Source organism: Cyclopterus lumpus, chromosome 17, assembly GCF_009769545.1.
Source record: "Cyclopterus lumpus isolate fCycLum1 chromosome 17, fCycLum1.pri, whole genome shotgun sequence".
Classification (NCBI taxonomy): domain Eukaryota; kingdom Metazoa; phylum Chordata; class Actinopteri; order Perciformes; family Cyclopteridae; genus Cyclopterus; species Cyclopterus lumpus.
The window spans coordinates 6,696,821-6,711,517 of NC_046982.1; the positions used below are offsets into that span (position 1 = coordinate 6,696,821).

Genomic DNA, 14,697 nt, shown 5'->3' on the forward strand with positions numbered 1-14,697 from the left:
TCTGGTTTATAATTATTAGATTATAATTATTGATTGCATTCATGTTTACATCACTGAAATGTTGCAGCCGGTAAAGATAGAGCTCAATTTAATTACCTTATATACACTGATGGGTGTGTTAACACTAATATATCATATTTCATCCGTTGATTTATGTTTTGTTTTATTAATCCACATCTTGAAACTCACTAGTAACTGCAGCTTGGTGGAATAGAAATATAGATTTAGCATTCAAATGGAAACGCGCAAGTAAAGTACAAGTAGGTCAGAATTGAGTAAACAGTAACATATAGCAGCACTGAACCAGACGAAAGGAGAGGACCGACAAGCTAAACACGAACAACAAAGAAGAACACAATGTCTCTCAGTCATAGCAGAGAGACTGCCTCGTGTTCTAGGCTCTGCTGTTGTATAAAGAGTCGGTATCTTTTTTTTATTATTTTATTATTCACCTTTGCTGGCAGCTAAAGTAGAAGTGTCATGTTTGTTGTTGTTGTTGTATTGTTTGCTCCAGAACTGGGCGGAGACAGAGCTAGTCCCCCCCCCCCCCACGGTGATAGGACATCTGTAGCCTACTGAGCGCGTAGAACCTTTGTATTACTTATTTATCTTTCATCCACAATATTCCGGGTCAATGTCTCTCGAAAGAATCCAAAATACTGGATCTTGTGACTTTCCTGCAAAATGTTTATCAACAACATTAACAACCACAAAAAAAAATAAAAAATGGTTAGGCCTACTATAGTTTGTTTTGATTCTGTTCTTAAATAAAATACACATATATGTGGCCTATACTATGACAACACTGTGTGTTCATTTAAACAAATGTGCATTTATTATGATTATTGATGTTTTTCTATCCCCTCGTCGGCCAGTAGCTGACTTTCTCCACTGAAAGTGAGCATTGTGGTGTCACCGGCGGTTACAGGTGGCCATGTTGGGCTCGGGTCCGCAGCACGCAGCTTTACGGGCAGGTGTGTCTACCTGTCGCTCCCTCGGGAACTACTTCCTCGGGCTCGGCCGCCGCAGCTGACTGACAAGAGACGCCGGTGATTGAGATACGACGGAAAAGGACCACAAGATAGTTCCCCTCCCCTCACGACTCCCCTTCCCCTGCCTTTGTTCCGGAACGCGAGCCCGCATCGAGATTCTTTTTCCTTCCCCCCCCAGACGGAGGGAAGTGCTTCCTGATAATAAAGAGGTGCGTCTTATTTCCACTCCAGTGATTGACTGCGCACGGCTTTCACCGCCGGAGCCGGGGGCATTGACGCATTGTGGAGTCGACAGGGGGGAGGGAGGGTGGGTGTGTGTGTGTGTATGTGTGTGTGTATAGCACTGCAAACCCCGGCTTCGCAGCACAACGGAGGCATCTTTCGGCGGAACCGCGATGGCCGTGGTGCAGCTCGACACGGAGGACCGCCGCCAACCGGAGAACGGCTTCGTGTCCCCCGACGCCGCGTCGCAGGAGCTGCTGACGCGCATCGACGGCTCCGTGCTGCCGTTTCTCGGGGGCTTTGGGAAGTACCAGAAACAGCTGATCGTGCTGACATGGATCCCGGCGTTGTTTATCGGCTTCAGCCAGTACTCGAACAATTTCCTCCTGGCCCAGCCGAACAACACATGCATCCAGCCGCTGGCGAACCTGACTAACCGCACCGCGAGCCATTCGTCGCTGTCGGACGGTCCGAGAAACGTGAGCGCGCGGCCGGCTTTCCTCTATGACAACGGGAGTTCCTATGACACGGACCACGCGCAGTGTGGCTGCAGCGAGTGGACGTTCGAGATGCACACGGGACTTGCACAGAACGTGGTCACCAAGGTAAGCGATCCCTCTCTCTCGAGTGGGGGTGGAGGACACGCACACGCACACCCATCCTTTCCATCATTTTGTACGCGTTATGCATGCGTGATACCCGACACCCGCCCCAATCCTCTTAGGATCGATTTACGTTAGTAGGACGGGAGAAGTGATGCCACTCTATCCACACGACACACAAACAAACAAACAAACAAACACTCAAAGCAGCAGCAGCAGCAGCAGCAGCATGATCAGTCTGCATAAAATGGCACAAAAAGGAAGACAAAAAAAGAATGTGACAGCTTCAGGATCGCGGTTGCGCCCGCGCCTCCACGGGGCCGCGCATTTCTCCACAGTGGGCCCTGCTGCCACTGAGTCATTTCTATTCTGTAGGGATTCACGATATTGGGCACACACTGGACCAAGGATGTGTGTTTGTGAGAGCGAGCATCGGGCTGACAGTGCGTGAGTCATCGCAGCAGCTGACACACAGTGTGACTTATGGCCGAGAGACACCACCACCACCGGCGGCGGCGCATCGGGCAATACAAAGTGGGATTGTTTGTCAGTTGTCGTAATGGACGCAATAGACGTGGAGTCCCTTTTTTATGTTGATTTGGAGCAAAGGTCATTAGTGCACAACTTTAGAATAATGCAACCCTACCCCTGGCCAAACATCACCCGCCCCCATGGCTGCCTTAACCAAACACAGGTGACATGTGCATGTAGCTTTTCATTCCGAACACGCACACACACACACACACACACACACACCAACCCACCAACCACCATTGCCTCATAATATATCCCTATCTGCTTGGCCCAGGCTGAGGAGACAGCAGCATGCAGTAGGCCTGCAGTCATAGTGGGAGGAGGAAGGTTTTGGTTTTATTTATTTATTAATCTCATTATGCATATCAAAACGTCATCACAATCCAGCGTGCCAGAAAAAAAAAGAAAAGCTAATCAGTAAGAGTTTTGATCCGAGGCCGCGGTTTCGAACGCGTCTCGGTGCTGCAGGAAGGGGGTTGTGGCCCCCTGGGCTTGCGTCCGCTCCGACGCCAACAGCCCATCTGTTTATCGCTGATAACGTCCCCGTTTGCACAAAGCAAAAATAAAATCCAACTGTGGCGTTCCAATTCAGCCAGGGGGACAGTTTAAGTCTTGATTTAATGTACTGTAATCTGGGGGTCGGGGGTGCATGAACTAAAGCCAGGCTGAGAAACAGTTTATTTTTTTTATTTTTATGGATGGCGGTGGTCAAAATCCTTCAGCTGATTTATGAAGTCATATGTTGGGGAAATCCATTGGGTGGAACTGTGTTACTAATCAGAACAATGTCAGTTCTCTCACAGGGTAAAAAATAATAAGAAAAAAAAACCAGAAGTGTCCCATCTGCAAGGTTTTCACTCTCCTCTCATGCTGGCGTTATAACCTGTGGATACTAATATTTGTATTGCCTTTGGAGAATGTCATGTTGACACTACCACCACTGAAGATCAGTGACGGGGCCGAGCAGTTGGTAAAAGTGTCTCGTCTTCCCCGACCAATGCAGTCCGCGCTCCGATGAGGTCGACGCCAGGAGAACTTGAACCAGATGGCCAACACCCCCCCCCCCCCCCCCCCCCCCCCCCGAATTTGAGCCAAAATTGAAACAGATTCTTGTGACAACCTGTCCTCCGCTCTTCCAAGGCCCCTTCCCTCCCCGCCCACCAACGAGCAGCACAGAAACCAGGATGTACAGCAGGATGTGATGACTCTGCGTTTCTCTCCGTGTTTGTATTGCCGAAGCATAACTGCACATGACTAGGCTCGGCTATTTGTGACACTCGATCCCCAGAAGAGCAGAGTGCCAACGCATTCTGACCCCCGTGTCACTGTCAACCCTTCGTATCGCATACCGTGCAGGTTTTTGCCTCCCAGGATCGGTAGCGCGTTACTTGCTCGGAGCCGGGGAGGAGGTCGTGGTGGCGGTGAAGGAGCCAAAGTGGTTAATGTGGATACCCATACTAATTGATACTCCTCAGGGTCCCGTCTTAATTGGACTGAGCCTGAGACTTGAGAATGCATCATTACTCTGAGGCGGATAGAGTCTCTCTGCAACCTACGCGGCTCCGCTGCCATTCAGCTGGGCAGCAGCTGCACGCGCCGGCCTGAAATAGTGGCCCTGAGAACAGCTTCAGAGCAAAAGATGAACCTGCGTGTTGAATCATAATGCAGCTCTGGCCAGAACAAAACTACGATGCGGTCGTGCATTTAAGCTATTTTTCATCTCGAACGTAGAATTGAACCAACGGGCTGAAAACCAAACAATATTCCATTTAAAATTATGATGATTAGGCTGAGAAAAGCATCACATCCTCATATTTTAGCAGGCCAGTATATAGATGACCATGAATGATGAATCTATTATCAGACTGGTTACCAATTCATTTTCAGATCAACAGATCAACCCTTTTCTACGCCATATGTGATCGTAAACTCTTTGGGTTTTGGACCTTTTGGTTTGGGAAAAAAAACCCAAACAAACTTTGAAAAAGTATTTTCTTCCCAACAAATCAATGGGCACATTGACCAATCACTGATCAAAATAACCTTTCTTTTCAGCCCTCTCTGAAAGATTAATAATAATGTTTCTTGTAGGTTCGAGAATGGTTTTGGAGTGATAACGGAGATCAGTTGCGACAGCACGTTGACGGGTACACCCGGACCTCGTATCGCCGTGCTGGAGGTTGCACACCCACAGATCTGGAAGACGATACCGTAGTTGAACACCCGTGCAGGCCTCTCGGCTCTGTGTCCCTTCATATTATTTACCCAGCTGGCTCCTTCCACAGACCCCGGATCAGTGTGGGACACTTTGAAACGGTCTCAGCTGTCGAAAGGCAATGACCCCACTACAGACACCCAGTCAGCACACAGCGACAGCCACTCGCAGCGTCAGCTGGGAGGAAAGACGCCTGTGCAACCTAAAGATAAAGCTCTGTTCTGCGTGTGTGTGTGTGTGTGTGTGTGTTGTTGCCGGCTTGTTTCTGATAAGTTTTCATTTTTTTAAAGGGAGGGTTGAACATCGTGGGGTGCCTGACCCCTCTCGGCTGTTTGTTTTGACGGCTGTGCGATGGAATTCAGGTTGTAGGAGTGTTGCTCACATAAAAAAGTCTCTTCTGTGACGGAGCGCGCACTCATGGCTCTCAACTGTCAACAAAAGGAGGCAATGAACGATAGATCGAGGATTGAAGGTTTGCCGCTTCCCCATCTGTCTCGCAGCAGTAAAACATAACCGCCAGCATATTTGAAACGTGGTTCCACCTCGATAATGAACACTTGCTCCCACGCTGTGAGTCCCTCAGGCTGCGTCACCAATGTGAGACGCGTATTGTTTCCCGGTTCGAGAGAGAGAGATCAAGATCCTTTCGCCCTCCCTTTTTGTTTCTCTCCACCAGCACATTACAAGATTTCCACCCTTTTGGTGCTGCGGCAGTGGTGCTAAAACTTGCACTTGGAGGCAGAAAAGAGTCTGATAGCCACGCTGATGGTCTGTTGCTAGGCAGTAACTATGCAGCAGTCCCTCCATTTGTTTCTCCTCACAGCGGCTTAAAGCATCCCTTCTCCCTCTCACTCTCTTCAGCCCATTATCCTCACCTTCCTTTACTCTCTATGTTTCCTCTCCTTCTCTTCACATGTTCTGTTTCTACGTGGTATAATCTTTATTCCTCCCTCCCTCGCCTGCTCCCCCACCCCACCCCACCCACCGCTCTGTAGTTCAGCGAGTGCGGCAGAGCTGTGCAGCTGTGAGAGCGTCTTCTTCATCTGAGCTAATGAGACTCTCATGCTGCTCATTGGTGGCCGGTCATTTGAGAGAGGTCGACAGGACGCACTGGGGATTCCAGCCAGTGGGCTTTTGGCCCTTCATTGTTCTGCATTTTCTGTCGGCCTTCAGATTGATATTCTTCTACCTGCTGTACACTGACTTCTTGTCACTGCTCCCAAAGCAGGGGGAGCAACCGCCAGAGGCACACAAGCTGCAAGGCTTTATACCCACGGCTTAGACTGGATCTCTTAGCTGAAAGTCTGTCCATAATATTATTTTTTTCTCCCCCCGCTTGTGCTGCTGGATGCCCATTAGTGATTGTGCATGAACTCGGTGAGAATCCTGGTTCACAAAAAGGCACCAATTGGCAGATGCCGGAAAAAACAAAACGCATTAATGACGCGTCAGCCGTCACACACGCGCCACATTTCTAACATCCCGTTACACTTGCTGCTTTGTCTCCGGCATGTGACGTGGGGTATGTTGGTATTTTGTTTGTAAAAGCTGGTCACCTCGTCTGAAGTGGGTTCTCCCCAGTCATCAAACCTTCATCCCTCTGGTCGTCCAGTCATCAAACCGCGTGAATGCAAACAAAGTTTTGAGTTTCACGAACAGAATGTTTGTCGCAGTCACGACTCCAGTATTCATTTTTTTAAAACATTTTGTTAAACAGTCGGTCGTGGAGTGATTGCGCAACAGGCACTTGTTTGCTTCCCTCAGTCTTCTTCCCTGCTGACATCGATACCTAAACCATGAATGAGTGGCATGCCTGGATCATGTGATGGCTCGTGGTAATCCTGGAGCGTTCCATTCGGGGGGGGGGGGGGGGGGGGGGGGGGGGGTCACTATGGGGGAGGTTATGAGAGGTTAGATCCCCCACCCTGGAGAAGAATTTACGAGCAAACTGCACTTTGTATTTTAACACTAGGTTGAGCTGCTACATGTAATATGATTTATGATTATACATTTTTTTGTGACATGTCGATATATGTTCCCACAGCCTTTGAAGTGGTAGAGTTTTGGTGAATACATTGGGTAGAAATGAGGCCGAATGGCACCTGCTATGCCACCCTGACAGCTGGGTGGCATGGCATGGCATGTTGTCTGAATATATATATATATATATATATATATATATGGCCCCTGATATCCACCTCCTCTCTGATATCAACGACTCAACGAGGAGTGATGTCAGCGGTCGATTTTTGTTTTCGGCGTTCACGTGCACGCGCTCCACTGGGCTTCCCGTTTGCGGCTGCACCTCCTCTCGTCTCTACCGTCATTACTCGTGCTGTGTACGCAGTCTGGCTGTCACAACTTGTTGCTACTGCGGGGAGAAAGGGAAAAGCACTAAAATAAACATCAGGGCGTGCTCGATTCATGCAAAAAGCCGGCTCACTGCATTGTTTGCACTATGTGGGAATCCCTCTGCTGGGAGTCTCAGAGTTGACCTGTAATAATGTGCATTAAGACACAGACGACGCACACGCAGAAAGCAACAGAAGACATGTCGGCTCATGTGCACTCAGGGATTGTTGACTGAGGAAGTGAATCGGCATGCATGTAGATGAATCCTTGATGTTGATCTCTGGTGGCCCTTTAGGTCAAATACTGGATGTGGGCATTTGTTTTTGTGAAATGTGCTATTTCTGGGTACCATTGAGCCTAGAGACCAATAGTTAATCACTAAAGTCGGCAATGCTGGTTTTAACATTGAGCTCTTTAGTGACTGTAGAATGGCGTTCTGGGTGGCACCGCACGGTCTTGCTTTCTTACAATTTTTTCAAAATTTATTTAGAACACATTCTTTCTGATTAGTCTATTAGATGTCAGTAAATGAAAAGAAATGTCAAATAAAAGGAAACCCGTGGCGATGATGCCACATGAATAAGTCCTGGTGTAGGGTCAGTGTCAACTCATCAATTAATGTCTCATCCTCAATAGAAAAATGTACAGTTGTTACTTTAACTTTTTCATGACACTAATGGCGGCCTTTTATTTGTTTCTACAGTGGAGTCTGGTGTGTGACTCTGCATGGAAAGTCCACATCGCCAAGTTTTCTCTCCTGGTGGGGTCCATCTTTGGATACCTGACGTTTGGAATCCTTGCTGACTGGTACGTCCTTGCACCACACACACACACACACACACACGCACGTTAATATGACTTTATATATTACAGGTGTGTAAAAACCATATTCCCGGTGAAGGTGTCCACAGTTCCAAAAACTCCTTTTTTTGACCTCGCTCCGTAGGTTCGGCCGCCACCCGGTGCTGATAATATCGGTGCTTTTCATGCTGGTGTTCGGTCTGTCCGTGGCCTTCTCCGTCAACGTCCCCATGTTCAGCACCCTGCGCTTCTTCGAGGGCTTCTGCCTGGCGGGACTCACACTCTCCCTCTACGTCCTCAGTGAGTTTCCACCTCTCGACGACCCGCTCCCATTGCCATGCCCGGTCCCCCTTATGTTATGGTTTGATACGCCTGTCGAAAAAAAAAGGAATTTAACAAAGTTAGCGCTCAAAATGGCAAATAGTCTGTACTTATCTGTGTTTACCGTGAATATTTTTGCTGACTCATTTAGCTTGAGGCCTTTTTAGGTCATAGCATAATAAAGAATATATCTGTAATAAAATAAAATAAAATGAATCTGGAAATACAAAAAGTATTAAATAAAAGAATGTACGATAAATATATAATGGTTTGGACTAAGATATATATTTGCCTCAACACAGGAGTTATCTCAGGGGGCAAGCTGTGTTGTGTCGCCTGCCAGACTGCAGATAGGCCTTTCTCAAAGCCTCTGTTCATGTGTGCCGGAAGGCCCGCCCAAACCCAGTTGATTGACAGCTTGGCCCCTTGAGGAATAGCAAGCGCTATATTACAATATATAAATTAATTTAAAGAAAATTTAAATTAAAAATACATACAATTTAGAATTGCATGTATTTGTGTGTGTGTGTGTATATATGGATACATACATGTGTATGGATATATATATATATATGTATGTATGTATGTATGTATATATATGTATGTATGTATGTATGTATGTATGTATATATATGTATGTATGTATACATATATATATATATATATATATATATATATATATATATGTATGTGTGTGTATATATATGTATGTATGTATACATATATATATATATATATATATATATATATATATATATATATATATATATATGTGTATACGTATATGTGTGTATATATATATTTATTTATTTATTTATATATATAATTAATAGAGGCAGTACTGTCATAAGTCAGTGCGCGTGAGTCCTTTTCCATAGCTCACCACAGGATGTACTCTTTCCGGTCACGTTGCAGTGGCCTGTCCAGGACGCCCTGTAAGAATTATATATATATATATATATATATATATATATATATATATATATATATATATACACACACACACACACACACACACACACACACACACACACACACACACACACACACACACACACACACACACACACACACACTTAAATATTCTTTTATATATTCCTCTTCATGTTTCCACATTTATTTTGTAGTTCTTTTACATATGTACTCTTTTCTGTCGCTCCTATGTCTCCATTCTCAGGCAGCACTTGAAACCTTTGAAAACTAGCTGTTGCTTAGGTTCAAGTTTAGAACGTCCTTGCATTTCAGTTTTGAAACAAAAGCAGAACAGTATGGAGCCAAATCCAGGCCAATAACCTGAAAAGTTTTCAATTTTGTTTACAGACAATCCCGTGAATCTGGCATATATAAAATATTGAGTTATAATTCAGGTCCTCAGCCTTCTCTGTTATGCTGTTAACAAAACTTTTGGCCTGGATTTGGCTCCATAGATGTAGAGATACAATAGTGACCACCCACTTACTGTCAAAAAGAATAACTAAGGTAACAGACTGGCGAGTGAGCAACTTAAAGTTGCAGGTTTAAAATTTGCGAGCAAAAGAGTTATGTAAAATAGTTATGTAAAAGTGCTCATCAAAGTAAATTACACGCGTGGCTGTTTGATTTGCGCGTGCGTCTCATTAGCACTCTCAGGTTTTGACAGTGATTTGCCTTCATTGAAATCTTGAATCTAAATTCTATTTAAACCAACAAAACTTTTCATACACTTCATTTTATTTCGAAAACATTGTTGAATTTTTCAATGTTCAAGACCAAAACTTGAATTTTCAGGTTCAAATCTTTTTTTTTTCAAACGAACAAAACTATTGGCCTGGATTTGGCTCCATAGAATAGCAGCAGTAATACCTGACGACAAAATGCAGGCCTTTTCTATTGAAACTCGAAATGTAGCTGTTGGCCAAACTGGTTTGTTTGGCCCCTGACTGTGTTGAGGAAGTAGGAGCAGCTTTGGTTGCATTGCAAGTTTTAAGCAGCATTTTCCCTGTTGGGGCGTAGTAAATATTTCAACACCATGATTGAAAAAAATCTCATTTCAAAATCTTCTCAACATTGCTCAGACCAGTTTTAAATCTGACGCATTTGTCATCTTTGTTGTTGTGGAAAAGGAACACACTCCAAATTCACCCCTGCAATGCAGTTTTGATCGTCGATCAGATCGATTTGAAGAGTGCCCATGCTTTGCATGTTCCATATTTATTTGTCAATGGGTCCTGCAGGTCAGGACTTGTACCGGTCTTGACTCAGTCTTGCTCTACTCTCAGACCCTCAGAGTCTCGGTGTCGATGCACTCTGGTCTTGGTCTTGACTTGGTCTCGGTTTAGGCGGTATTGACTACAATGCTTTGAAAATCTTGTTTTAATTTAAGATTCTGGCCCTCTAACAGACCAAATCAGATTAATGCGATAAACGTACTTCAGTACTGGAACATATCCGTATTGTAGTAATGCTGTGATCATGTTCGCAATATTAATTTAACTAATACCGCCCCGCTCTTAACACTTAGTATCCTCCCACTGATGCTGCTCTCTTTCCGACCAGAGACACCTCATCAAAACCCTACTATACTTGTATTCTTGTCTCCAGCTCAGCGGAAAGAAGAGTTGTTGTGTTTCGGTGACCTCCTGACATTTATTAAATTGAATGCCATTGTCGGGATAAATTCTCATTACAGAACAACATTCAGTACCCGCCTCCTTACCCTTGAAGTGAACTCGTAAATGTTCATGCGGAAGGGGTTGGGGGATGGCGTGGTAACTTCTAGTTTCACCCATCACTGCGGGAGGAGATTGAAATCTCCTCTTATTTCGTCGCTGGTTTATTTGCTGGCGTCCTGATAATTGGCCGTGCAGCTCATGCACTCTGTGGTCTCCGCAATGGATCCTTAAAAGCCTCTTTGGCCGCAGTAATTGACCAGTGCAGGGGGAGGTGGCAAACGTGGAGGGAAGGACGAGAGGGAAGGCAGCAAGGGCAAGAGGATGAAGGAAGGGGCCCTTAGTGTCCTTGTCGTTCTAATTTACCCCACAATGTATCCCTTGGAAAGCTTCGCCTCGCTCCCGAAATAGAAGGGCCGTTTGGTCTGCTCCTGGGACAAAAGGAGAGAGGGTGGGGCAGAGGGAGGCAAAAAGGTGGAGTTAAGCAGTTCAGTATGGTGTCCTTTCAATTTTGAATGAACTTGACATCCACATCCGTTGTTTTCACATCAACCTTCAGTTTACGGTCCAGTAAATCCGTAGCTTCTCAACCTTGTGGTTTGGACATCGTAGGAGCTGTATACAGCTTATGTACAGTAATGCCCATTTGTTTGTATTATTTATCTTAGACAACAATCATGAATTGGTTGAATTAGTAAATCGTAAATATGTGTAGCCTCATTTCAAAGCTCCACTGCTAAATTGTACAATTTAGACTTGATACTGCAGGTCATCGTCTTTTACTTTCTTTCATCTCGTCGTCAACACATATGCGTCAGTTTAATGTGTTGGCCGGCGTAAAAACGATGAGATTCATCTGAAGTGTGCTCTGCATAGTGCAGCAGTAGGCAATTAAACTTGCTGTTATATAAAGGAATTAGATGAGCAACACATCTTTGACTGCCAGAGCAGTATCGGACCATTCTGATTAATAAAAGAAAACGGTATTTGAATGTATCTGATGGTTTAGCAAGGTGTCCACTTATTGTGAGTAAAGATCAGTTTTTTGCCCCCCTTCTTATGTTGTTACGCTTACTCGCCTCCCTCTGTTGCTCCATTCTCTACCCCTATTTTTTGCATTTGTTCAGTGCATATCCAGTGGTCATGAATAATCTGTCATTTCAAAGGCCGCCTTCTCTTTATTCAGGTCAAACGCAACACCTTACCCTGTGCCATAAGATATTCAGGTACCTGTGCAGTTGCACAATGGCTTAGAAGTTGCCAAGAATATCTGAAATGGGTTTAAAGTTTCTGTAGCTTTTAAAGGAAAGTCATTCTCGTGTTAGTATTTATCTAACCTTGTTCTCCACGACAAGCGCAGCGTTTCCCACCAGGATTGTTGAGTCTGGAGTCTTATGGAAGGATCAATTCAGGTTAGCAGTTCCTCATTTAACAAGCATGAAATGAGCCACAGACCTGTCACCACACTTCTTGTGGGCTACTCTATGACATTTGGGTACTTCTTAATTATTAATAAGCAGACTCATTTAAGTTTCATTATTGTTTTACTCATCAAACATGTCCTTATGATTCTTTGGAAACAAATTATACATCCGGCTATGACCTTCATGTTGACGTATTAACTAGTGGCTTAGCCGAACATATGTTTGTTCGAGCTTTGCATATTTGTATAGGTTTTGTGTTGCGATACTGCCGCCCTTATTTCTGCTTGCGTGGCCTCCGTCACGTGATATTTACCCTGCAGCCACTCTGTATTGACAAAACTCCACGAGAGCGGCTCCAAGAGAAGGAGCACAGTCGTTCAATAACACATTACTGGGGCGAAGCGTTGTTTTTTAGGCGTTCGGTCTGTTGGCCTCATGCTAAGAGTGTAGCAAAAGCCAATATTCATTATAGTCCTGACACTGTGTCAGTCACATGACATTTCTGCATGTAACACAGTAAACCAAATGACCCTCTCTTTGGGGCCCTTACTTTGTTCGAGTCTGCTTACAGTGGAAAGTCGGAGCCAAGTCCCAGCTTCGGCTCTGTTTGCACTGGAGACATTACCCTAATCCCCCCTTCCTCATCAACCCACATGCAATTAAGTCAAAGTTCATGGCTCTTGAAAACCGGGGTTCCATTTGAATGTTGCAATTGACAATCTAGAAAATAGCAATGTAATGATTGCAAACCTTGTGTTTTGGTTGGAAACAATTGCATCCTTGTGACTGTATGGTTGTACAGTGGTTAGACGACGGGGCCTTCCCTAAACCCCTGTATATGACGACCTTGTGCCCCGGCGTTGTCATTGCCTCTTTTTTAAAAAAAATTTTTTAAGATTGTAGAGCAATTTGTGCACGGCTACTATTCGTTCCGCCAGGATGGCCTGTCAAAGCCAGGGGCCCATTGCAGGGCCCCTAACGCGGCTGATCTGATGTGACACTTCAACGCTAACTGCCACAAAGAGACGGCACAAAAAGGGGAAAGAGAATCGGTGGCCGTGTAGTTTCAGACAAAAGGAGAGCATGGCGACCAGCAAATAATACGAGTAGATAAAATAGTAACTTAGAGGAATGTTCAAACTCCAGAAAGCAAGATTCATCACTTCTGTTTTTTGAAGAATGCTGGACTGAGAGGCAAGATCTACTGCATCACCGGCGAGAGTGAAGGGTTTCTGTGTGTTAACATTGAGCTCTTTCGTGAACTGGGTTAATGCACAATACGTTGAATCTAATATGTAGGCAAAGTATAGCAAGGCCGATGGCGAGAGAAAGTCATCTGATGTGGCGCTGCTATTTATACCCCAGTGCTCCGTCAGTGTGTGCTAGCCTGTTTTAGCATCCCAGCACCAGACAGAGGCCAGACTCCCAGTGCCTATAGCTTAGCATCGTGGTGGGGCTCACTAATGTCTTTTCTTACATGACGACACCATCACCTTCCCCGTCCCGACCCTCGCCCGCCCACCCCCCCTCCCATTCAACCACACGCTGCACATCAGCTAGCTGAGTCATGCTAGCTGGCTGCATTTAGCGCTCAGCTTGATTGTGATGCTTTTCTAGACATACATTGCTTTTCTTTCTTCCTAAAGCATTTATTCACACCCAAAATCAGGGGACAAAAAAGTTCACGTCCACATTTTTGTGAAAGAATTGTGGGCTAGTGGGTGGTTTCTGTCTCACAAGAATACCAGTTTTAAGTGTGTGTCTGTGTGTACGTATTCCCAACGTAATGGTTTTAATCTCGCACCTTTAATTTCCAGAAAGCAATTATTAAATGTTAGTAAGAGGCAGGATGTTTACTTTGAGAAGTCTGCATAATGGCCTTACGGTAAAGAAGTTCTTCCTCAATTTACTGCCTGGATGAGACGAGGCACACCTCTCTACGTGTGTGTGTGTGTGTGAGAGGCCTTGTAGAGTGAGAGACAATAGACAAAGAGTGAGATACAGATGCATGAATGTCGTGCATCATAAAGAGCTTTATAACTTCCTACCCATTGCCATATATAACCATGACTACTCTGTGTGTTTGTGTGAGAGATCTACAAGGGAAAGCCTGTTTTAAATAGAGGATGTCCTAGGACAACCTCAAGATAATAGTTTAGGTTTGGAGAAATGGCCGGCTCCAATAGTCCCTTACTATATTTTGATAAGGGATGGTGTATTGCTTTGGGGTTTCTCTCTCTTTCTCACACATTTGAGGTGTGATTTAATCTAGCCAAGGGATATTTCCCAATAGTATTTTATGTTTTGATCTTCCAGATTTGCTTTCTGGTCATCAAGATGATTCAAGATTTACAAAATAGAGTTTACGTATCAGCAATGTAAAATTACTTTGGAAAACCTGTTTGCAATGCGCCACAAAATGCCAATAATGGAACCACTCCATGTGAATAAATGACCTTGGTGTCCAGGCCGAGCTAGTTCTGGGGCTTTGTATCGAGCCCTCGCTAAAAACGCACACCGCATGTACGTTATTTCTGTTGTCCCGAGAGGCTTTGACTCTTGATATTTATGGTTGCTGCTTATGGA

At 44.9% G+C, this 14,697-nt stretch overlaps 1 protein-coding gene across 1 annotated transcript in view; it reads left to right on the forward strand.

The window, feature by feature from the left end:
- Window positions 1-710: 710 nt before the first annotated feature.
- The window catches only part of LOC117745955 (solute carrier family 22 member 23-like), a 32,572-nt gene continuing 18,585 nt past the window's right edge, over window positions 711-14,697 (forward strand). Inside the window, exons 1-4 of the mRNA XM_034554598.1 lie at window positions 711-729; window positions 879-1,819; window positions 7,621-7,724; window positions 7,864-8,018. Coding sequence (XP_034410489.1) covers window positions 1,388-1,819; window positions 7,621-7,724; window positions 7,864-8,018 — 691 coding nt within the window. The 5' untranslated portion in view covers window positions 711-729; window positions 879-1,387. The remainder of the gene's footprint in view (window positions 730-878; window positions 1,820-7,620; window positions 7,725-7,863; window positions 8,019-14,697) is intronic.